Source organism: Caretta caretta, chromosome 1 (genome assembly GCF_965140235.1).
Source record: "Caretta caretta isolate rCarCar2 chromosome 1, rCarCar1.hap1, whole genome shotgun sequence".
Lineage (NCBI taxonomy): Eukaryota > Metazoa > Chordata > Testudines > Cheloniidae > Caretta > Caretta caretta.
Window position 1 is genome coordinate 308568918 of NC_134206.1, and position 25709 is coordinate 308594626.

The 25709-nt window shown below is 42.4% G+C and overlaps 1 protein-coding gene across 11 annotated transcripts in view; it reads right to left on the bottom strand.

Moving 5' to 3' along the window:
• The window catches only part of ANKRD26 (ankyrin repeat domain containing 26), a 195351-nt gene extending 170520 nt beyond the window's left edge, over positions 1–24831 (bottom strand). For all 11 annotated transcript variants that reach the window (XM_048836164.2, XM_048836169.2, XM_048836165.2 and 8 more), the window contains exons 1-5: positions 24288–24831; positions 19352–19466; positions 18939–19112; positions 5820–5926; positions 4107–4244 (exon numbers count right to left, since the gene is read on the bottom strand). In XM_048836164.2, coding sequence (XP_048692121.2) covers positions 4107–4244; positions 5820–5926; positions 18939–19112; positions 19352–19466; positions 24288–24499 — 746 coding nt within the window. In that variant the 5' untranslated portion in view covers positions 24500–24831. The remainder of the gene's footprint in view (positions 1–4106; positions 4245–5819; positions 5927–18938; positions 19113–19351; positions 19467–24287) is intronic.
• Between the last annotated feature and the right edge of the window lie 878 nt (positions 24832–25709).

The following is a 25709-nucleotide window of genomic DNA, read 5'->3' on the forward strand; positions in this document are numbered from 1 at the left end:
CCCCCTCGCATGCCACCAGATGTGTTGGGATGCCACTGAGTCAGCCTATTCTGCCAGCCTGGGTCCCCTTTATCTGGTCTTGCTGGGCTAGGCTCACAAACCTCTTCCAGCCAAGCACACAGGCAGGGCCACACCCAGCTGCACAGAGAGACAGAGATCTGCTCTAGAAAGATTCAGCCTTAGGGACTTGCCCCAGCACTCTGGTGCCCACTCCCTTAATGGGGTACAAACCCAAAGGTTTTACGAAATTCGCCCTCTCCCTCAATGTGGAGGGAGATATGCACAACTGCTTCCCCCCACCCCATTAGAAATTACATAAACTGGGTTATATTATAAACAAGAAATAAGTTTATTAACTACAATCGGTGAATTTTAAGTGGTAAAGCGATAGCAAACAGAACAAAGCAGATTACCAAGCAAATAAAACAAAGCACACAAACTAAGCTTGATGCACTAAAGAAACTGGTTACAAATAGTAATTCCTCACCCTAGATATTGTCTTAGGTAGATTCCTTCACAGGCCATGTATCTTTCCAGCCTGGGTCAAGCAGTTCTATACATACACCCCCCTCTCATTCCAGTCCTTTTGTTTCCAGCCATTTTCAAGTATCTCTTTGGGCAGGGAGGCAGAGGAGAAATGAACTGAAGACCTTGATTGTTTTCCTCCCTCACCTTATATAGGATTTCCATAAGGCAGGAATCCTTTGATTTCTCCACCTCCCAGTGGAAACGTTCAGCAGTCCAAGATGGAGTTTAGTATCAGGTGACCAGGTCACCTGACTCTGTAGTGTCACAGCGTCCATGAGTCAGTGGCAGTAGGGAGCGTCCACAGGAAGGCCAAGCCTTTTCACAGTCCACTGTCCACGCTGACGGGCCATCAGCCCTGTCTGGCTTTTCCATTGCTATACCTGAAGTGTTAGCAGTGGGTGTCACCCAAAGTAGCATAGTTGATATACAGATACATAGTCAATATTCCTAACTTCATATACAGAAATGATACAGGCATACAAATTGGATAAACACATTCAGTAAATTATAACCTTTCCAATGATACCTTACAAGACCCATCTAGCATAAAGTACATCTCAGTTATATCATATTCATAACATAAGCATATTTTGATAAGAATATGGAGTGCAACATCACAGCATTGTTGGCTCTGAAGTTTTACATTGTTTTATTTTTTAATGCAGGGTTTTTTTTGGTACATAATTCTACATTTGTAAGTTCAAGTTTTATTATAAAGAGATTGCACTCAGTACTTGTATTAGGTGAATTGAAAAATACTATTTGTTTTGGTTTACAGTGCAAATATTTGTAATAAAAAATATAAAGTGAGTACTTTACACTTTGTATTCTGCGTTATAATTGACCACAGGATGACTATGAGCTGCCAATGTGATATGGCCATGAAAAAAGCTAATGTGGTCTTGGGATGCATCAGGCGAGGAATTTCCAGTAGAGATAAGGAGGTGTTAGTACCATTATACAAGGCACTGGTGAGACATCATCTGGAATACTGTGTGCAGTTCTGGTCTCCCATGTTTAAGAAGGATGAATTCAAACTGGAACAGGTACAGAGAAGGGCTACTAGGATGATCCGAGGAATGGAAAACCTGTCTTATGAAAGGAGACTTAAGGCGCTTGGCTTGTTTAGCCTAACCAAAAGAAGGCTGAGGGGAGATATGATTGCTCTCTATAAATATATCAGAGGGATAAATACCAGGGAGGGAGAGGAATTATTTAAGCTCAGTACCAATGTGGACACAAGAACAAATGGATATAAACTGGCCATTGGGAAGTTTAGACTTGAAATTAGACGAAGGTTTCTAACCATCAGAGGAGTGAAGTTCTGGAACAGCAGGGAAGCAGTGGGGGCAAAAGACCTATCTGGCTTCAAGATTAAACTCGTTAAGTTTATGGAGAAGATGGTATGATGGGATAACATGATTTTGCCAATTAATTGATCTTTAACTATTCATGGTAAATAGGCCCAATGGCCTGTGATGGGATGTTAGATGGGATGGGATCTGAGTTACTACAGAGAATTTTTTCCTGGGTATCTGGCTGGTGAATCTTGCCCACATGCTCAGGGTTCAGCTGATCGCCATATTTGGGATCGGGAAGGAATTTTCCTCCAGGGCAGATTGGAAGAGGGCCTCGGGGTTTTTCATCTTCCTCTGTAGCAAGGGGCACGGGTCACTTGCTGGAGGATTCTCTGCACCTTGAAGTCTTTAAACCATGATTTGAGGACTTCAATAGCTCAGAAATAGGTGAGAGGTTTATTACAGGAGTGGGTGGGTGAGATTTGGTGGCCTGCATTGTGCAGGAGGTCAGACTAGATGATCATAATGGTCCTTTCTGACCTTAATATCTATGAATCTATTAATTTGAAAATGTAGAAAACATCCAAAAATATTTAAATAAATGGTATTTTATTATTGTTTAATCGTGCGCTTAACTTTTTTATCGCTTGACAGCCCTAATATAAATTAGTTATAATTTTTTGTTTTTTAATTGACCAGATTCCACTATCCTTGGCAAAATGTTCGTTTTGAATGGGTTTTTCTTCCCAAAAAAAGAAATTGCATGCTCTCACCAGCACTCCAGATCTTTTTCATTTGCTAAAGTAGTGGTTTGACATTTAAATCTTGGAGCTCTTCTAGGCTGTTTGAGATCTAAATTTCCAGGTATCTTATATAACTTGTTGCTCATGTGTATCAAAATGTTTTCTAAAGGAATGGCTTTTCAGAATTTGGCAAATTTTTAGCTAGCATTTCAGATTTGGCATAATTTACTTTAAATCCAGACGCTTTTGCAAAGTCATGGATTTCTTTAGAAACTAATTTTAGGGAACTATTTGGTTTAAATAAATAAAATAATATTACATCATCTGCATACGAAGCTATTTTCTGATGTGTTCCTGCAAGTTTAATTCTTAGGATAGATTTATTTATCCTTATTCTCTGTGCAAAAGGATCGATAGCCAGTACAAAAGTAAAGGAAAAAACAGAAATCCCTGTTTACTCCTTCTGTTCATCTGAAATGAGATTTAACCCCATTTTGTTGACATTTTTTAACAAATGTATGATCAGGAGGCTTAAAATGTAGTAATAATTTAGTCTCTGATATCTACACAGCAGGGATTTGTAAACCTGTTAAAATGTCAACGAATCTTTTTACTTCATTTAAAAAAAAACTTAAGTATTATCTTCTCAATGCCCTGAGGAATTCCTAACTCTGAAATGGCAAGAAACCCTACAAAACACTGGGAACTGATGTCAGTACCGGCAGTAAATTCTACCTGGAGCAGCCAGATACCCCAGGGATCTTAGGAAGCCTGCAAAAGCCTCTGATAGGGGTAGATGATTAAAACTTTATGGACATATTTATTCTTTTCTAGGAAAATAGGAATTTCCATACTAGATCAGACCAGTGTTTCAGTTCCCTGTCTCGGACAGTGGCCAGTTCTTGCAGACAACCATGGAATTGCCATTCTTAAGGAAATTTTCTTCCTAATACTCATCAGCTACTGGTTGGCTTATGTCCTGAAACGTAACAATACAACCTTTTCAAATATTTATCTTTTCTAATCTATGTGTGTTCTCATTCACGTCTAATCTTTTTTAATCTTACTAAGCTCTTGGCCTCAATGATCTACTGTAGCAATGAGTTCTACAGGTTAATTATGTTAGTTGTTGAGGTTGAGAAGGAGAACTGACAGATGAAATCCAGATATAATGCTGAATGATTTAACTGCTCATTTCCTTGCTTTTTAGGTTTTGTATTGCACAATATGCAGTCTAGCAACTTAAATGCCAATTTAACAAAAAAAATTTTGTGGGGGAATCTCTGAAAAATTTTAAATAGATACATATCAATACTGTATGTTCGATCAACATGGAACTTTCAACTGTCTTTTGACAAGTTATCATGCCAAATTTGAAGACTAAACTCAATCTCTAAGGTGTGAAATAGAGGAATTCTTTTTCAAACTTGAAATTAAAATTTCAATACATCGTTGGACTATGGAGTTGCTACCAAGGACTCCATTATCAAATCTGTAGTTCTGACTTTACAGTTTTGAAAGAGGTGTAAACACTTACCCAGAGTATCCACCAATAAGAGCATAGTCCTCAGATGTCCATCCATTTATATCTTTATGGGTAACGTCAGCACCATACTGAAGGAGAACTTTTATTAAACTAAGCTCTCCTCCAGAGGCAGCAATCATGAGAGGTGTTCTAAAACAACCACAAGATGACATTTAACATATCAGTTTATATGATCTTTCATCTTCATTTTTTTAATCCCTAATTGTTCTCAAAACATAACTAATCTCTTTCTTCCTAGTGCAAGTTAAACAAAATCCAAACAAGACACCCAAAAAATTCAGACTCAAGTGTAAACAGAAGAGAAAATAAACTACTGCACTCAGTCTTCTTACAAGTTAGTATAACACTAACAATACAGAAAGTATGTTTGAATTAGGGAATTTTTCAAAAAATTCTTACCTGTACTAACACTAATTCAACTCACTAGTAGGCCTCCCACCAGTCTGGTATTACCAGTGGGAATTCTTTCCTAAAAGTCTCTTTATAGAAAAAGAATGGCTGCAGAAGTCAGTGGAAGAGGACTTATTAGATGATGAACCCAAGATAAGAACGGTAGTTCAGTTTCCAGAAGTCACTATGAAAGGAGTTTGCATACTTAGCTGTTTAATTAACAACATTTATAGCGCTCTCCCATACCCGTAATCAAGCAGATTGTAAGAATATTAAGGGGACGTGTTATAGCCAAAGCATTTTTGAATGTGCAGTGAAACAGATATAGGAACTGAAATTTCACCAAGGAAAAATCTTTCTTCACTCATACTCAATATGGCTTCCAAGTAGACTACTTTCTGACAAGGAACCAAGACGCGATTCTTTTTAATCACATAGACATACACTTCTTACATGGCATGTATTCTGCAAACTGCAGACTCTTTCTGTATTTATCACTGCACAGGCACAAATAAAAAGGCAGCCAACCCACAGAAATATAATTTCTCAGAGAGGATTTACTCTCTTTTGCACTTGAAGTGAGATATAGTCAATCACAAGTCTGATGTTAGGGAGACCTGCCAGCAGCAAAATATACATGATTTTGCACTAGCAAATTAAATCCATATTGGGAAGATGATCACCTGTGAGCTGTACGTGCTAGGATCTTTCCTTCTACTAAGTCTTCATTAGGATACACGACATGTATCCAGGGCACACAACAGCAAGCTGTTAAAGAACGGAAGTTGCTGCAAGAATGAAGTCCTGCTCTCCTAGGCCTTACTATGCAGTAAAATAACTCCTAACCATCCAGAATTGGGGTTTCTTCCACTTGCTTGAAAAAGGAAGCATCTAAGATGAGTGTCAATTAATCCCCTGATCAGAATTTGGTATAATCTGAATTCCTTATTCATGCAATCACCTTCTGCTAAAAATAAACCTTGCTGGGCTAATTCATACAAAATTGGAGGATTAAACATTTTAAAATGTATTTGTATTGGTTATTCACGACCATGGTTATTCTCAAAAGTAGACATCTAGCAAGAATAGTCCAGATTTTGCTTAGATGGCATAGGTTTTCTTACAACACAGCACTTCCCTCATGCAGATTGCAGGCTTTAACGTACCTTTTTACACACATCTTTCTTTGATCTGTACTTTGTGAAGATCAGCTACACCAGAGGACCTGCCTCTGTATTACTTTTGTAGCATCCACCATTTGGGGCTACTGCTTATTTCGTAGATTAGTCAATAATAGTTTGACCTATACTTTACCTTTTAGACTTGTCTCTAGCATGTACATCAGCTCCTTTTCTAAGAAGAAACTCTACCATCTCTTGGTGATTTTCAGTTATAGCAATAGTAAGCGGTGTATACCCATCCTATGGAATAAAGATAAATTATTTTTCCCATAGATATATTATGCACATGCACACACTCCTACTTTCTATTTAAAATAAAAATTAGATTTAATATGATTAATAACTAAAAAGAGACAATGTGGGTGAGGTAAAATCTTTTGTGAAAGAAAAAAGCTTTTGAGCTACAAAGAGCTCTTTGGTTGGTGAAACAGACAACCTTCAGAAGAGATCTGTGTAGCTCAAAAGCCTGTCTCTTTCACCAACAGAAGTTGAGCCAATAGAAGATATTATCTCCCCACCTTGTCTCTAATATCCTGGGACCAACACAGCTAAAACACCACTACTAATAACTGAAGGATTTTTTTAAAAAATAGAATGTTGCAATCATAAAATCTGCTAACACAACACTGTACACTGAAATAAAACAATATTTATCTATACAACACACATAGCACAGGCCAGAGTGGCACAAGATTCCCATACTGATCCACTGAAGTTCCTCATCCTTGATAGGAGGGTAAAGCTAGTAGGCAGGTTCACTTTCCAAGCTGATCTAATTCATATATGTGGTGAGACTGCCAACAGAATAATAGTGGCAGGTTTTATGATATGTATACTTTCCACTTAAAGCTTTACAGAGACCAAAAATTAAAATTTCACATACACCACTGCACAGTAGTAACGTAACACATTTGATAGCTAAAATCTTATTCAAAGTAGTGAAAAAAGTCTATTTTAAAACGTTGAATTCTGAGGAACTTTACACAACACAGAAGCTACAAATCCTAAATTTCTATACTACTTTAGAATGTACTGACATCAGAATAGCAAGACACTAATCTTTACATAACTTGATTCTTGAGACAAGCATCCCTGTCCCAGCTCCAATCACCTATCGCTAACTTTGACCAAGTACGATATGATAGAATAATTGGTTTGCAAGTTGCTGCATATAACCTCATGCTCAGACATTTTATTTTATTTTTTATGCCAAATTCAGTTTACAGTATCTTGCTGAAGCTTGTATTTTCCTCAATGACACCACAGACAGAGAAACTGAGGAAAGATTCAGTTCTTATTTTGCAATTTCAAGATTTAATAGGTGCCCTCTTTTATTCAGAAGAGTAGTCAGCTTGTTTCCTTATTTACACTGCTATTACAGAGCTATAACTCCATCAATTTCAATGGATTTACTCCAGATTTACAACAGTTTAAATTAGAGCAGACAGTTAGTCCAATGAACTCTAAACATGAACCATCTGAAAGATGTATATATTCATCTTGTTTCTTTTCACTGGATACTAATAAAAACTCTAAAAATATTAAAAACACCTTTATTATATTATGATAGTACCCAAATGCCCCAACACTGGATGTTTTACAAACACAATGGCAGACATAGTCCATGCTTCTGAAAATTACAACCTAGGATAAAACAAGATACAGCCAGTAATGAACAATGGGGGGGGGGGGGGAGAGGGAATAACTATTACTGTATAGCAGTATAAAAATTAACAAGGCCCCAGTTTGATAGTTCCATATAATTTAACTTTTTTTGTTTTTGGATTTTATTTAAAAGCAAATGATCATTTAAATTTTTTTCTACCAAATCATAACACCTGGCGCTCACTTAACATTTCCCACTTCTATCCCCATAAAAGTGACCTGGACTTGCTTATTATGTTTATACTATTTGTTGGTCTAGCTAGAACATGGAAAAATGATCTGCAACTGCCTCTATACCAAACATACTTGTTTCCTTTCATGAAAAGGAACTAACAAACTATCCCCACAACTCCTTTAGACAATGTACATAAAGCCCTATTTCCTCTGGAATGCCTTCGGCACTGAGGCTTAAGAGCTCTCCCATCCCCTCTACTACTGTTCAGGGCTAGGGATGGGTCCTGGCAGCTATAACATACCAGCAGAGGAAAAGGTTCTTTGATTAATATGCAGCACATACTTTGATAACTCTGCAATTCAGAATGGCAAAAAGGGCTACTGACGACAGTCCATAAATTACACCCTCTCCACTATTCCTCCCCTCTCCACTGTAACATCACCCTCACCAGACAGTCAGTCTCCCAACCTCATAAAGCAGATTACAGTCTGGAACTGCTGATATCATCAAAGTTCCTGAGGTTGTAAAGACAGCACCTTTCAGCTGCTAAAAGGGAAGGCGGCCTGCTGGGGCCATGTGCCCCCAAGGATATGGCTCTGTGGAAGGACCACAAAAGCAGAGGTCTCAGTTGTTAGGCCACGTGTATACTGCAAACTTTCAGCAGCACAGCTACATCAGTTAGCGCTGTGATCCCAGACTGAAGTAACTTTGCAGGCAAAAGCTTCAAGTGTAGACACAGTTATACCAGCAGAACTGTGCTTTTGCCAGTACAGCTTATTTTGCTCGAGGATGGAAAAGAAGCACAACTTTGCTGGTATAATGTGTGTCCACACTAGCAGCCCTTTGCCAATATAGTGTACCAGCAAAGCTTTCCTAGCATGGTGTTACTTCTTTACCCTGTTCCCTGGTGCTGGGGGGGCAGGAGAGCTGGGAAGTCATGCATGCTAGAAAGAGAGAGACACACTGTCCCTCTTGCTTGCTTTGCAGCACTCTTGGTGTGGAGAGGCAGGGCTTTGAGGTGTTTCTAAAGAGGCAGGTATGGGGCAGTCTCTGTTCCTTCAGGCAGAGCAGAATGTAGCAGCCTGTCTGCTCAGTGAATTGTTCCCATTGTTCTTAGTGAATTCCCCCACGGAATATAAAACAGGTATAAAAATTTTAAGGCTCCTTTACATTGCCAGAGTGGTATAAAGGAGCGTTATTGTAAAGGACAGTATGGCCTTATAAATGCTTATGGTGCTTTTGTGATTAGAACTAGTATAAATTTTTGGACTGAAAAACTGATGAACTGTTTGCTACTGACCTTTTTGGTGGTGGTCAGTAGCAGTATAAATTGTGAGTTTGAGTCCCCAGCCCTCACTTTCTCTTCAGTTGCCTATGATTTAACACTGAGCATATGGCTGCATATATTTGTTGACTAATAACATGAAGGGTGAATATTAGCTACATTACTAATACACAGAGGGGGGTTGGTGACTTCCTCCAGTGCTCCCCACTCCCATTCTCCATCCATTGTATTGTAGTTTAAATAAATTGCCAAAATAATTGATGAAAAATATGCAGAATTTTAAAACATTGTGCACAGAATTTTTAATTATTTGGTGCAGAATTCCTCCAGGAGCAAAAGGCATACTACTAGATGGAGATGGTAAAATTGTTAATAATGAGGCAGAAAGTGTTCAATAAATATTTCTGTTCTATATTTGAAAAGAAGCAGGATGATGTATTTGTATCACATGAGGCTGATAAATTGCTTTCCAGTCCATCAGCAGGCACTAACAACTTGCACCCAAGAGTCCTGAAAGAGTTGACTCAGGAGATCTATGTCCCAGGGAAATTCCAGAAGACTGGAAGAGTACTAATGCTGTGCCAATATTCAGACAGTGCAAGCGGTATGACCTGGGTAACTATAAGCCAGTAAGCCGGACATCAATCCCAGGACATCAATACCAAAAAAAAAAAAAAAAATGGAAATGCTTATATGGGATTCAGTTGCTAAGGAATTAAAGAACAGGAATATAATTAATTCCAATCAACATGCTTTATGGAAAATAAGTCTTGTCAAATTTCATTCTATGATGACATTATAAATGTGATTGATCAAGACAAAGGGTTTGCAGCCACAGTTCAGTCTCCTTTGGCTGAAGATGCACATCCACAGTCCGTCTTTTAGAGTCATAGTTTAGGAATACTCCTGGATTCCTCGCTGATGCTAAGCTCTCACATAGCAGCAGCTTTGAGTAATGCTTTCTGAGCTCTCCACATGGCTAGGAGACTCCATCCCATCCTAGCAGACAATGTTTTGGCCTCAGTTATCCATACCTTTGTCACTCCTCAGCTGGACTATAGCAACATGATATACTGGGGCATGAAGACTTCAGCATTTTGAAAATTCATCTAGTACAGAATGCTGGAGTGCACCTCCTCGGCAACAAAGGCTATCATGAAGACATCACAGCTCTCTTCCACTCTTTACGCTCGCTTCCCATAGAATTTCAAATCAAGTTTAAGGTGTCAACCTTATTTTCAGGGAGCTCAGTGGCCTAGACCCAGGATATCTAAAACATTTCCATCATTCCAAAACAAAGACATTGGTCAATAACTCTGATCCTCAAGCACAATGGAACTCTCTACAATAAGGGTAGAGCTTGTCTGTGTAGTAGACAGAACTCTCGGTGGGGCTAGTCCCACACTGTCGAATGAATTCCCCCAGGAACTAAGAACCATCACAAACCTCACCACTTTCTGCTCAAATTGCAAGGCTCATTTCTTTGATCTTGCCTTCTCTAACATAAACATATAGCAACAGGTATGTTTAATAAAAAACAAAACTTAAAAAACTGCCAAAACAAGACACTCTGCTGCTATCCCTGGGGAGGATGAGAGACCAAACAGCATATGACAGACGTGTAGTCACATTGCTTAATGCACTACTAGAAGATGTTGGTGATGAGTGCAGTATAAGGACCTCTATGGAAGAGAATATAATATACTTCGACTTATTTCCACACAACATTCTGATTAAAGAATTAGAGCTATAACATACCAATTAAGCATACATTAAATGGATTAAGAAATGGTTAATTGACAGGTCTCAAACCGTAGTTGTCAGTGGAGAGTCATCAATGAATATGGGTGTTTTTAGTGGGGTTCTGCAAGGATGCAGACTACGCCCAATGCTACTCAACATTTTCACCAACAGTAAGTAAATATAAAGATATTGTTGATAAAATTTGTGGATGACAAAGATTGGCAGAGAGGTAAATAGTGATGAGGACAAAGCAGTCCTACAAAGCAATCTGGATTCAAACAAAATACATTTTAATACATCTAAAAACAAAGAATTCAGACAACTTACCGAATGGGGGACTGAATCCCGGAAAGCAATGATTCTGAAAAGGATTTAGTGGTCACAGAATCAGAGAAATGTACAGCCTGAAGGGATCTTAAGAGATCATCCAGTCCAGTCCCCGGCGCAGGACCAAGTATATCTAAACCATCCCTGACGTGCTTTTCTAAGGGTACATCTACAGTACAAAATTATTTCAAAATTATTCTATTTGAATTTTTGGAAGCGATTTTATACATTCAGTCTTGCGTATGCCCACTAAAGCGCGTGAATTCAGCGCAGTGAGTCCACAGTAACGAGGCTAGCATTGAATGTCGAAGCGGTGCACTGTGGGTAGCTATCCCAAAGTTCCTGCAGTCCCTGCTGCCCACTGGAATTCTGTGTTAAGCTCCCAGTGCATGATGGGGAAAAAAACATTTTCACGGGTGTTTCTGGGTGTGTGTCATCAGTCGCTCCTCTCCCCATGAAAGTCATGGCAGACAATTGTTTCGTGCCTTTTTGGCATGTAGACGCCATACTGCTTTCAGCGGACGGTGCAGTAGGGTCTGCATGCTCCTGGTACTATGAATCCACCTCGCATTTCCTCTCGTCTTTCTATGTAACCTCTATAAGTATCTACTCTTTCTCTTCCTCATTGACCGCTTCCGCTGCCAACTCTGCTAGGCCATCGTGAACTGAGCAGCGCAGCTTCCGCCCCCAACTCTGCTCTCCCACTCTTGCTGCGTTACCGAGCTTCTCCACGTTCCCGCCTCCGTGCTCACCTCACGGAGCTCCCGCCTCCATGAAAGCTACAGGAGACAACCATTTCCCGCCTTTTTTCAGCTATTATGAACCAAACAGCACCTCTTCCGCTGCCACTCTGCTCTCCTACATTTCACGCCCTTTTTCCAGGATTACCCATGCAGGTGCCATAGTGTGGCAAGCATGGAGCCCGCTCAGATCTCCGCTGTAGTTTTGACCATTTTAAATACCTCGCGCATTATCCAGCAGTATGTGCAGTACCTGCAAAACCAGGCGAGGAAGTAATGACAGCACTATTACTATACTGATGAGGACATGGACGCAGACGTTCCTAGAAGCTTGGCATGTGGTGTCTGGGAGATCATGGTGGCATTGGGCCAGGTTCATGCCGTGGAATGCTGATTTGGGGCCCGGGAAACAAGCACAGACTGGTGGGACTGCATAGTGTTGCAGGTATGGGATGATTCACAGTGGCTGCGAAACTTTCATATGCGTAGGGTCACTTCCATGGAACTTTGTGACTTGCTGTCCCCTGCCCTGAAGCGCAAAGACACCAAAATGACAGCAGCCCTCACAGCTGAGAAGCAAGTGGCCAGAGCCCTGTGGAAGCTTGCAACGCCCGACAGCAACCTGTCATTCGGGAATCAGTTTAGAGTGGGCAAATCTACTGTGGGAGCTGCTGTGCTGCAAGTAGCCAATGCAATCATTGACCAGCTGCTATCAAGGGTAGTGACTTTGGGAAATGTGCAGACCATTGTGGATGGCTTTAATGCAATGGGGTTCCCTAACTGCGGCGGTGCGATAGACGGAACACATATCCCTATCTTGGCCCCGGAACAGCAGGGCGGCCAGTATGTAAACTGCAAAGGGTACTTTTTAATGGTGCTGCAAGCACTGGTGGATCACAAGGAACATTTCACCGACATCAACGTGGGATGGCTGGGAAAGGTGCCGGACGCTCACATCTTCAGAAACTCTGATCTGTTTGAACAGCTGCAGGAAGGGACTTACTTCCCAGACCAGAAAATTACTTTTGGGGATGTTGAAATGCCTATAGTTATCCTCGGAGACCCAGCGTACCCCTTAATGCCATGGCTCATGAAGCCGTACACAGGTACCCTGGACAGTAGTATGAGCAGTTCAACTATAGGCTGAGCAAGTGTAGAATGGTGGTAGAATGTGCTTTTGGATGTTTGAAAGCACACTGGTTCAGTTTACTGATTCAGTTAGATCTCAGCACAACCAATATTCCAACTGTAATTGCTGCTTGTTGTGTGCTCCACAATATCTGTAAGAGTAAGGGGGAAGACGTTTATGGCAGGGTGGGAGGTTGAGGCAACTCGCCTGGCGGCCAGTTTCACACAGCCAGACAACAGGGCCATTAGAAGAGTGCAGCAGGGAGCGATGTGCATCAGAGAAGCTTTGAAAGCCGGTTTCATGACTGGCCAGGGTACGGTGTGACAGTTGCGTTTGTTTCTCTTGAAGTTACCCGCCCCCTATATATATATAAAGGAAATAAAGTCACAATTGTTTAAAAACACACTGAGAGAAATCAGAAGGTAGCGGGGGGGGTGGGTGGGGAATTGGGTTAGGAGCGTGGAGGAGGAGGGAAGGACAAGTCCAGAAACCAAATCAAAATTTCGGAAATGCCAGCTTCGTGGTGGGGTAGTGGTGGCGTCACTCCCCGTAATTGCATTCAACTCACGGTAGAAGCGGCATGTATGGGGCTGTGACCCAGAGCGCCCATTCGCCTTCCTGGTTTTTTGGTACGCTTGCCTGAGCTCCTTGATTTTTGTACGACACTGCTCTGTGTCCCTAGGAGTAGCCTCTTTCTGTCATGGCCCTGGAGACTTTGGCATACGTATTTGCATTTCTTTTTTTGGAATGCAGTTCTGCCATAACAGATTCATCTCCCCAACATGCGATGAGATCCAGTACCTCCCGTTCAGACCATGCTGGAGCTCGTCTGCGAATCTGGGACTGCGTGGTCTCTTGTGATAGTGGACTCTGCATGGTCGCCTTTGATGGTGGACTGTGCTGATGGTCACCTCTGCTGATGGTGACCAAACAGAAAATGAAATTCAAAAGTTCTCGGGGCTTTTCTGCCTACCTGGCTAGTGCATCAGAGTTGAGAGTGTTGTCGAGAGCGGTCACAACGGAGCATTCTGGGATAGCTCCTGAAGGCCAATAACATTGAATTGCGTCCACAGTACCTGTAACCTGGAACTGCGATCTCGATTTTAGCGCTACTCCACTTGCCGAGGTGGAGTACATAAATCAGATTAAAGAGCCCTTTAAATAGAAAAAAACGGTTTGGTCGTGTGGACGGAATCAGTTTTATTTCGAATTAACTCAGCTAATTCCAAAATAACCGCCTACAGCAGATCAGGCCTAACTCACTCTTACAAACTTCCAATGACAGGGATTCCACAACCTCCCTTGATAACATATTCTAGTGCTTAGCTATCCTTATATTTAGAAAGTTTTCCTTAATATCTTACCTGAATCTCCCCTGCCATAGATTAAACACATTATATCTTGTCCTACCATAAGTGGACATGGAGAACAATTGATCACCATACTCTTTATTACAGTCCTTAACATATTTGAAGACTTTTCAGGTCCCTCCTCAGTCTTCTTTTCTCAAGGTCTAAACAAACCTAGTGTTTTTAAACCTTATCTCAGAGATTAGGTTTTTTAAACCTATCATCATTTTTGTACCTCTCCTCTGGACTCTCTTCAATTTCTACACATCTTTTTTAAAAAGTGTGGTGCCCAGAACTGGCCACACAACTCCAGTGCTGAGTAGAGGCCTCACCAGTGCCCAGTAGAGCTGAACAATTACCTCCCATATCTGACCTACAACACGCCTGTTAATGAACCCCAGAATTACGTTTGCCTTTTTCGCCATTGCATGATACTATTGGCTCATATTCAATTTGTGATCTGCTCTAACCTGCACATCCTTTTCTGTAGTACTGTCACCTACCCAGTTATTCCCCATTTGATCTTTCCTTCCTGTGATGAAGTGGGAAGTTTCCCTTGTTATGTTGTATGTGAGCCTATGTGAGTCTTACTGTTTTGCATGAATGCTGTGTGCACCTCAGTTTCCCTGTATATTGCACCAATGTCTAGGTGGTGCATAGCTGCCCCTTCGTAACCTGTGACCCAGGAGGGGGATGCGACCAGGTGACTCTTGGCCCGGGGAGCGAGACAAAGGCTGGAGGAGGAGCAATGGGAAGGGTAGGAGCCAGGCAACTGGAAGTGAATCAGTCTCGGCTGGTGTGGGGCGCAGGGGGAGGTCCAGACCCCTGGCTCTGGACTCCCTTTCCCTCAGGATGGACTTGCTGAAAGTCACTTATTTCTGTGCTAAAAAGTTCTGGCCTACACTGTGTTCCTGTCGACTAATAAACCTTCTGTTTTACCGGCTGGCTGAGAGTCACATCTGACTGCAGAGTTGGGGTGCAGGGCCCTCTGGCTTCCCCAGGAACTCCACTCGGATGGACTCACTGTGGGAAGCGCACGGTGTGGAAGGGGATGCTGAATGCTCCGAGGTCAGACCCAGGAAGGTCGAAGCTGTGTACACTTCTTGCCCTGGAGACAGTATGCTCAGAGAGAGGAGGCATGCTCCTCACAGTCCTGACTGGCTTCATATGGAGTAGTTCCAGAGCATTGACCTGGTGACTCCATGACACTTCCTAAATGTAGTACTTTTGATTTGTCTTCACTGAATTTCATCTTGTTGATTTCAGACCAATTTTCCAGTTTGTCAAGGTCATCTTGAATTCTAACTCTGTCACCAAAAGTTTGCAATCCCTCCCAGGGTGGTGTCATCCACAAATGTTATAAATGTATTCTACACTTCATTATCCAAGTCATTAATGATGTAGACAAACAACCGAACATGAGCTCCCAATGCAATTCTGTGGAAAAATGGGCTAATGTCATCCTCGTACGTACAAATGGAAGTACTGAGTAAGGAGTAGGGAGGTGATTTTTACGGCAGTTTATGGCATTGGGGAGACTGATACTAGAATATTGCATTCAGTTGTGTCCCCATTTTAAAAAGAATAGGGAAATACTGGACAGGGCACGGAAGAGAGCCTCAAAAACGATTCAAGGGCTGGAGAAAATGCCTTACAGTGAGAGTCAAAGAGCTACATCTGTTTAGCTTATCAAAAACCAAGACTGAGACATGAATTAATTATGATATGTAAGGACCTTCATGTGTACAAAAAACTGGGTACTAAAGACAAAGGCAGAATAAGAAATAATGGCTAGAAGCTAAAGCTAGACAAATTCAAATTAGAAATTAGGCACAAATTTTTAATAGAGAGGATGATCAACCATTGGAACAAACTATCAACAGAAGTAATGAATTCTCCATCTCTTGATATCTGCAAATCAAGAGTGGATGTCATTCTAGAACATATATTTTAGTCAAACACAAATTGGTACAGTGCTGAATACAAAAGCAACTGAATAAAATTTTATGGAGATATACAAGAGATCAGATTAGATGATCTAATGGTCCCCTCTGACCTAAAAATGTCTCTATCTATCAAACCCTGTTACTAAACCTTCTGCACACATATCTTTTTTCAGAGTTTCCCACTCCATGTGGATGTTTGGTGTAGTAGTTGGCTGTGTCAGGATTACAGACCATAAGACCTTCCTTATGGAGAGCAGAGAGCACCAAATTATGCAGAAATTCATGCAGAAACTTCCCATCTGTGTAAATCAGTGTCTTATCACACAAATCCTTAGGAATGCTTAAGTACAGGTGCCACCACTGATCAGCACTAACAGCAGCAACAATTGTTCAATTAAAATATTGTATTACAATATATAGCAAATTATTTACTTATTTCACAATTTCAGAATTAAAGCGAACAAGTGCAATTGATTACATTAATTATGTCATTTCATTAATGGTGAAACATGCATCTTACTAATTACACTTGCAGGTAAGTCTGATCACAAGAAAGATTTAAAAATTTAACCCTTGCCTACTTTCTTCAGAGATTTCTGAGTATGATAGCAAGTAAGCTGAAAGAAAACACGATGCATTTTGGAGGATATATCTCAAAGTAGTGATCTACATCTTTTCAAATACCAATCGCTGATTATTTAGACAAAAATGAAATGCCCCTAGTCCAGAAGAAAAACCTTCATCTGCCCTCTCTGTAGAACTATACAAGGTAACTTGCATATAGCATTAATATTTAAAATAATGTTTCAAATATTCGCAAAAAGAAAAGGAGTACTTGTGGCACCTTAGAGACTAACCAATTTATTTGAGCATGAACTGTAGCTCACGAAAGCTTATGCTCAAATAAATTGGGTAGTCTCTAAGGTGCAACAAGTACTCCTTTTCTTTTTGCGAATACAGACTAACATGGCTGTTACTCTGAAAAGTTTCAAATATTGATTAATTCAACAGAAGTCATCAACATTATTTGTGTAAACAGTAAAGTTCATTAAAGAAAGGTGTTATCACAGATTGTTGCGATAACATACAACACTGAGAATAATTTTGTATGTTCCCACAAACTTGCTCAACCTCAGGGCTGGCATTTCTATGACAGAATTTTAGAATTAAAATGGAAGGGGTGGAGATATTCGAGCCACAGGTAGAATTCTCCAAATTCTAGTGAAGTGTACCAAGTCACATAGCTGCTGCCTGAGTCTTACAGCAACACTAAAGATACTAGCTGGTTCAACTAATTGTAGTATTCAGCAATAAAGTAGTATTCCTTGAAGTAGTTTGTGAGCATTCTAGTGGTGTTCACTGTTTTCTATATTTTAGAAACCACTCAAGACAGTAGTATGCATTAATCTAGGCATATAGTTAATAAACACGATTATTTGGGAGCCAACTGTGCCCATGCAGGGTTTTCATATTAGTTTTGTTGTGTAAAGATCAAAAAAACCCTCTAAAATAAAAAAAAAATTAAATAAATTTAGCCATTTTTCCTATTTTTAATTTATCTCACAATAAACCTAAGTTCCTACCAGCATTTTCACTTGTAACTATCATATAATTTCTGTGAAAACATTACAGTTGGATTTGCAACAAATTGATTGAATATTGCTTTTTGTTGTTTTTCCCACACGCATATTACATGTTAACTAAGAAAGAAAACACAAAATAAAAATTGGGATAATATACTTGTCAGACCAGAAATAAAGGTTCACCTCTAAAAGTGACATATCCTTATCTCTTCCTAACAAAGTAACAATCTCTGGAACATATCATTTTGATGACCCAAGACATTATTTTGCCATAGACAGCCCCTATTACTTCAGAAGTGTATAACCCTTATAGACAAGTCATTTGGGGTGACCAGAGACTTATTTTATCTCATACAGCCAGTTAAAATCCAGCTCCTTATTCAAGCACCATTTACGATATGGAAGTGGGATATGGATGGGATATTAAGTAGCATATTGCAAAAAAGAATAAAAGCTTCAGGTCAGGGAGTGGCATGTCACAGATCCTTCAAAAACAGTCTGACAATCACAGGGATGCTTCACTTGGGGCGAGCAAAACGCATTTTGTCAGATACTGTCTGTCAAAACCCAGTTCCTTATTCAAGTCCTCTGTACAATATGGAAGCGGGGTGGAAGCATGAATTTAGCAGCAAATTGCACACGAACATAGTTTCAGGTCAGCAAGTGGCATGTCCCAAATCCTTCAGAACTGTCTGACAGTCAGAGAGATGTATCACTTGGGGTGACCTGAAACTTATTTCATCATGTACAGCCACTCAAATCCTAGCTCCTTGATTAATTAATAAACAAGTAAATAGGAATTTAATTTATCAGAATCTCATTAATTTGATGACCTTTCTAAAAATTTAATCTAATATTGATATATTTCTAAGTAATTTTGGCCTTGGAATAAAGAACTGGGAGCCACATAAGGAGCTGGTAGCACAAATAAGAAACTTGGAAAATGTAACCAGGAATAAGGAACCAACTTCAGCCTCTTCAACGGCCTCAGGAAAATTATGTGTGGGGCTCCAGGCCACACAGTACTCCTGGGAGGGATCACAGAGACTGCTGAGGCCATGTCCCCAAAGTTCTGGCTCCGCAGGAGGCCTGGGGGGAACATTTGGCTAGCCACCCCCACCCCAAAAGTGCTGCTTTACCGATGATGATTTATATACCAAGATTCTGATTAAAACAGATTTTAAAAGGAAATTTAAAAATACTGTTTTAAGACAAAAATGAGCGTTGTTCTTTTTTAGAAAACACACATTAAATTAGAAGTTGAAATCTACAATTTTTCTTGTTCTCTTTTTCTAAAAATAAGCAGTTACCTTATTCTGTGCTTCAATATGAGCATTGTACTCAAGCAATAGTACTGCTAGAGATATATTAGCAGTCTGGGCAGCCAGGTGAAGGGCAGTGCTGCTGTTAACATCCACAAGATTAGGGTCTGCACCATGCTCTAGCAGCATAGTTGCACATTTTTCCTGCTGGCATTGTACTGCCTGTGAATATAACAGAAAAAGAGAGAATAAATTCTGCAAGTTAAATTCCATCTTATTAGAATTGCCACAACTTAATGAAATTAATAAATAAAAAACTGCATTAACATTTTGTTTATATACTATATTAAATACCCACTGACAGTAACGTAACTTTATACATTCCATAATACAGAATTTATAGTTAAATGGAAAAATAATATTAGTACATCTTACATAACTGCATTAAATACTGTGCATACCTTCATCAACGGGGATCTGTTATCATTGTCACACAGATTTAGTTTGCACTTGTTGTCCACTAAGTAAGTAACAACATCTGAATGTCCATTAGCACAGGCAAGATGCAAAGGTGTCCTAAAAATAAGATGATACATCAGATTAACAACAACCAAATAAAAGTTTGATGTTTATGTTACAGGAATAATGTCAATTTAAATTTGGCCCAAATTTTAGATTTTGTAAAAATAAGCTTTAAATGAAACCATATTACCAATGGAAAACATTTCTGTACTTTAAAACATTACAATACTAAGAATCTGAAACTAATAATAACTATTTAAAATATCCTTGAAAGAATACACTTATTAGATGCTGATCCTGCAACTGGACCATACAGGTGGACTCCTGTGCCCAAATAGGGTGCTTCAATGGGACCCCAGTGCAAAGCAGAGTTCTGCCAATGCAGAACAGATTGCAGGATTGGAATCTTAGTCTATAACAACTAAACCTGCAATTTTTCTTTATAATTAAAATGCCGAAACTGTCCAAAGTGTTAGGATATCGGCTTTTGTACCAAAATGTCAAGACAGTTCTGAATTTTGTAAAGATAAAATATATATTACATTTTCTAGCTACTGCAGCAAATGTAAGCCTATGCTCACTGGAGTGGGTTTATAAAACTTCTGATTGGCAGAATAAGATAAGGAAATTATCACCTTTAATTTTTAATCACTAAAAAACAAAGCAAAAAACACAAAAAAAGTGTCCTGTCTTTGTGCCAATCTCAACTCTCATAGTCCTAACATTGAATCCTGCTATAAGAAGAGTCCTCTCTAAGGCAGAACTTCTTGCAGGATCAGGGCCTAACTGGCAAAGTAATTTTCATAATAGTTGACCCATGTAACAAAACAAAACATTTTTCTTGAAAAGAAGGCCAAAACTAAATATGTAGTATGAATATTCAAGGATGTGTAACTTAATGTATTCGTTTATAAAAATCTACCAAAATATTACATAAACCCCCCTACATTCAGAATACTGTAAAACATTTTATCCCCGGCCTCAACTCTCATTGATTCTAATGAGAATAGCATGGCTGAAGGCCTCACGTGATGCTTGAAATATTGAGCATAGATTTTCTCAGGATGGGACAACAAAATCATTTTTGCAATTTGTACTTCCTGCTTGAAAGTTAGTGGCTGCATAATTTAAACTTCTCTTCTGTTCCTGATTGCAAGAAATATCATTCAAAAGCATTACCTCTCATATGAATTGTTGTGTGAATCCAAAAATTCCAATATCAGTTGATCACTTGTTCCAAAACATAAACCACAATTGGCTAATTACCATCCTTAGAGGGTATAGTTATTTTCATTACCTTACCACAATTTCACCAAACAGAAAACCCAGTCAACATTGCAGTGTGTCAATAAATAAAATATATTTAATTTATTTCAGCCTGTAATTCTCCTTTTGTCTACACTGCACATATGCGCCTTGAATCTTTTGCATTTGAAACATTGTAGATTATTTTCTTTTAGTACTAAACAAGCCAATCACTTCAACTTTCTGCATCTTTTAAGTCTTAATATACCAATGGATTATCAATGGTACTTCTACTCCAAAAACTAAAGGCAGACAATGTGCCTCATGGCTCCATTAATTGCGCTTGCCAGGGTACTATAAGAAAGCTACCTTCCTGATTACTGGAGATGTTAGCACCACAGGTGGCCTTACAATTTTCCTTCCATTCAAACTTCTTCCAAGACAGAGGAGAGAATAAGCATCCAATGGAGGGTCAGGACAGGAGTTTGAATGGATGCAAAAGGTAAAGAACAGTCTTAAAATAATTTGCACCAAGCAACCATGGCTGTAGCTATGGCAGGGTGAGCAGAGCAGCCACCCATGGTGCAGAGCCAGCAAGGGTACAAAAATGTGGTGGCGTGCAGGATTGGGCCCAGTAGCATCAGCCCCCAGCCACTTGCAAGATTGGGCCCAGCTGCATTGGCCGGAGCCCAGGTTAGCAAATTGTGATGCATGGTTGATGCTCTGTTACAATTTGCTACTCCTGGACCAGAGGATGGATAAGTTGAGAAGTAGCGAACTGTGACAGGTGACCCCATCTGTCAGAATTTGCTAACCCTGGCTCAAATTTCAAAGATGAGAGGTAGCAAAGAGAATTTCAAAGGTGAGAGGTAGCAAATTATGACAAGGCAGGAAAAGACCATTCGGAGGTGTCAGTAACTGCTTCTTGTAGCAAAATCTGTCAGTAGTGGTTTTTGACATTACACCCTGGCTCCTGGCAGGGAGGCAACAGTTTTCGAACTATGGGGTGCATCCCTCCATGGAAGTGTACCCCACAGTTTGAAAACCTCTGTGCTAAACGGAAGGCAGAAATTGGGGGGGGGGAAGAGAATGTGACCCTACATGCCCCCCACAGGTCGCATCTAGGGGGCACAAATATGCTTGCTCACCACAGGAGCTAAAATGCTTTGTTACAGCTCTGCAAGCAACTGGCAGTTTTCAAAAGCACGAAACCATCTAAAAGTGTGTCTACATTTGGTAACATTTAAGGTATATTACAGAGCCATTCTGGCTCCCCAACTTCTGTTTCAAGGGGGAAAATAGCTTTGCCATAAGTAGGGTGACCATATTTCCCTATGCTGAATACAGAACACCTGGTAAAATTATTCATATTCAAGTAAGCTCAATGGTAATCAATCAGAACTAACTTCAAATTAGCATCAAGTTGACTAAGCCTGTTTTACAAAGAAATACTGAGTAGTTAGATTATTTTTATTTACCTTCTTATCTTTAAGGCTTTAGGGTTCACACAGGGAGAGGTGACATACACACACTCCCATACACCTCTCTCACACGGGGTGGTGACCGACTGACCTGACCCAACCCTCCCTGCCCGGCGCTCTCCGCCCTCCATGCTTGGCTTGGCTGGGCCCCCCCGCCCCGGACAGACCCGCCTCTCCTGGTACCTGGCACCGTCTCTTCTCGAGGCAACACATGGGGGCAGCATGCAGGGTCACATACCACCCCCCTGCCCAGATTTTTGCCAGGGTTCACATCAGAATGTGGCCAGTAGCAGCCTTCCAGCATTGTGAGGGACAGATGGGACAGGAGCTGCTTTCAGCAGCAGGGGACTGGGAAGGGATTACCTGGCCCCTGTCTTTGCAGAGCTCATCTCTTCCTCCCCATCCTTGTGTCTGGAAGCAGCTTGTCCCTTTCTGACTGCACAGTGTCGACAGCTAACACTTCCAGGCTTCTGTTGGCCACCAACACAACACAACCACCTCCTATCCCCTCACTATGGCGTGGGCAGGAAGGGGTTAAGCCCCGAGTATGCATTGTGCACTAGGGCCCAGGGAACCTGACTGCACGGGCTTCAGCAAACCCGGCCAGAGAGGTGGCTCAGCAGGGGAGGGTGCCCAGGGGACAGAGCATCCCTGTGTTCCCTGGCGGCAGGACCCTGGGTGGGGGTGTGTGTGAAGAGGATGCTAAGACCCTGCTCGGAGGTCTGCTGTAGAGCTTGCAAGGTCGGAGTGCAAACACACTGGAAATATCTGGAGTGGCGGGGGGGGGGGGGCATAGCGCTTAGCTAAGGGGCGGAGAGGCTTCCCTGCACTAGCGCTGTGCTTGGCTCTTCCTGGCCAGCGCCCCGGGCTGGAGGGTCTTGGGCTTTCCTGGGGTGCCAGCCCAGACAGAGGCAGTGGGGGAAGGAGCCTGCTGGCCAAGAGCCTGGTGAGCCAAGCTCACCAGCAGCGGGTGGTGGTGGTGGAGAGAGATATGAAGGAGCAACAGGGTTGGAGGGGCTGAAGGGGCAAAGCAAGGAGAGGACAGCAAGAGGGGGAGCACATAAGGAACAGATGCATGGGCTACACTTAACTAGCTGATGCCTGGCGCCTGCCCTCATGCACCAGCCACTGCAGCTCGCAGCCAGTGCTGGATGGAAATAGGACGGGGGTTGGGGCCCTGCTGGCCAAGAGCAGGCACCCAGTGGAAGCTATGCTGATGGACCACCAGGGGAAGTGGTCAGCCTTACGCTGCAGCTTTGCCCCGCCACCAGCCTCGCACACCCACCCCCATCATCAGCCACTGGACCCCACACACTGCTGGTGGGCAGGTGGCTGGCAAGTAGAGATTGAGCCAGCAGCAGGAACCGCCAGTAACGATGGGGGCTGGGGGTGGACAGAAAATACGGGACAATTTGCCCGTTTTTAAGAAAAAGTCAGGACACTTGCAGGAGAGCTTAAATATGGGACTTTAAAAGTGGGACATGTGGTCACCCTAGCCATAAGACTCATAAATTTTAAGGTCAGAAGGGACCAGTGTGATCATCTAATGTCTGATCTCCTTTTCAGTCACAGAACCTCACCCCCCAACTCCTATAATTAACCCCCTCACCTCTGGCTGAGTTACTGAAGTCCTTAACTCATCGTTTAAAGACTTCAAAAGTTACAGAGAGAGAGAGAGAGAGAGAATCCACCATTTACAGTAATTTAAATTGCAACTGACCCATGCCCATACTGCATAGGAAGGCTACAGCATCATTAGGGTACAGCGTTTCTCAACCTGTTTACCACTGTGGACCCCATATGCAGCTGTCTATCGGTTATGTGGACCACATCCACACACTGTATATACTACCTGTGGCATCCTTCAGGATGTCACATGGGCCACGGCTGCATGCTGATTGGGCCACAAGCTGCCCGCGGGTGGAGACCCACTGGTCTGGAGCCGCTGACGGTTGGGTTTACAATAAAACAACAGTAACACTTGGTGCCTATGCAAGTGCTGCTTCTCGGGAGCTAGGGAAGGAGGGTCTCTGGCCCCACGTGGCGATCCCCGGCAACAGGGAGGTGAAGGGGCTGCTCCGAGTCGCGCTGCCCGGCCGTGGCTGGGATGGGGAGGGCCACAGCGCTGCGCCCCGCCCGCCCCCGTTACCTGTTCTCTTTATCCAGCTGGTTGATGTCGTTTTTCTTCAGCAGCTGCTGGAGCCTGCCCAGGTCCCCGCCGGCGGCCGCTCGGTGCAATTTGCCCAGCTCCTTCTCCCGCAGCTCGTAGCCGCCGCCGCCGCCGGGGACACCGGGCAGCGAGGCGCGGCTAGACGGCGACTGCCCCTTCTTCTTCTTCCCGAAGCTGAAGATCTTCTTCATCCTCCGGCGGGCCGGCTCCCCCAGCTCAGGGGTCGCGGCGGCAGGGGGCAGGACCGCGGGGATTCCGCCCGCCCATCACAGGCCCCGGCCTCAGGGGCGTCCGGGCCCCGCAGGGTCAGGAACTTTCCGCCCGCCGCCGCGGCCAAGCCCGGATTAGCTGCGCGCTCAGGCGGCTCCGGGCCCGGGCGCTCACTGCGGGGAGCGTCCGGCTGAGAACGGCGGGGGCTGAAGGGCCGCGCCCCCTCACGGTGGGGCGGGGGACCCCTAGGGGCTGGGGTTCATTCAGCGGCGGCAGCAGCCACGGCAACGGCGTCCCAATCCCGAACGCGCATGCGCAGGACACGCGGTTGCTGGTGGGGGTGGCTCGACGCGCAAACGCGAAAGACTCTTTGCTGCTCGGCCCTGCCTACTTGTTCTCATTGCGGTCCGCCCCGACCTCCGCCCCGCGGCCTGAGGCGAGCCCCAGGGCCTGAGGCGAGCCAAGGCCGGCCGCCAGCAGCACGTCCTGTCGCTGTCACCTCTGCCCTCCTCGGTCGGTAGCGCCTCATGTCCTCTTCCCCTTCCGCCGATAGACCTTGGATACCCCGGTATCCCTCCGCCGTTCTCCTGCACACGGTCAGGTGATTTATATGGAGCTGGCCTAATGCTTTCTGTTAGGTTTTATCTCCGTGTTTTTTGCCATTGTACAACCTACTTTACCATTCACCCCTGACTACAGCTACTTGATCACACATGATTATCGACCTATTCACAGTGGCCCCAGACATTTTCTGTATGGGGTTACTTTGTTAAAGGCTATCTGCATCTCCTGTAATTTCAAATTAGTTCTTCCTAGGTACACTACCCGTTAAAACCATGTAAGACCTCATTTACATACATTTAGCTGTCTACTTGCCTGCTTTGCTTAGTATGTTCTTTTAGTTCAAGCACTGTACAGGGATGCCAGAGACTTAAGTTCAATTTCCAGCCCTCCCACAGCCTTCTTTTCTGGCCTTGGGCAAGTCACTTAATCTCTGTGCCTCAATTCCCCACCTGTAAAATGAGGATAATAATGCCCCACCCACCTTTTGTCTCTTGTATATTTATATTGTAAGCTCTTTGGGGCAAGGATTGTCTCTTCTGTACAAATACACAGTTAGTATAACCTAATTTTGCTTTGGCCTCCTAGATGACACTATAATAGCAAAAAAATCACTTACCTCTTCCATTG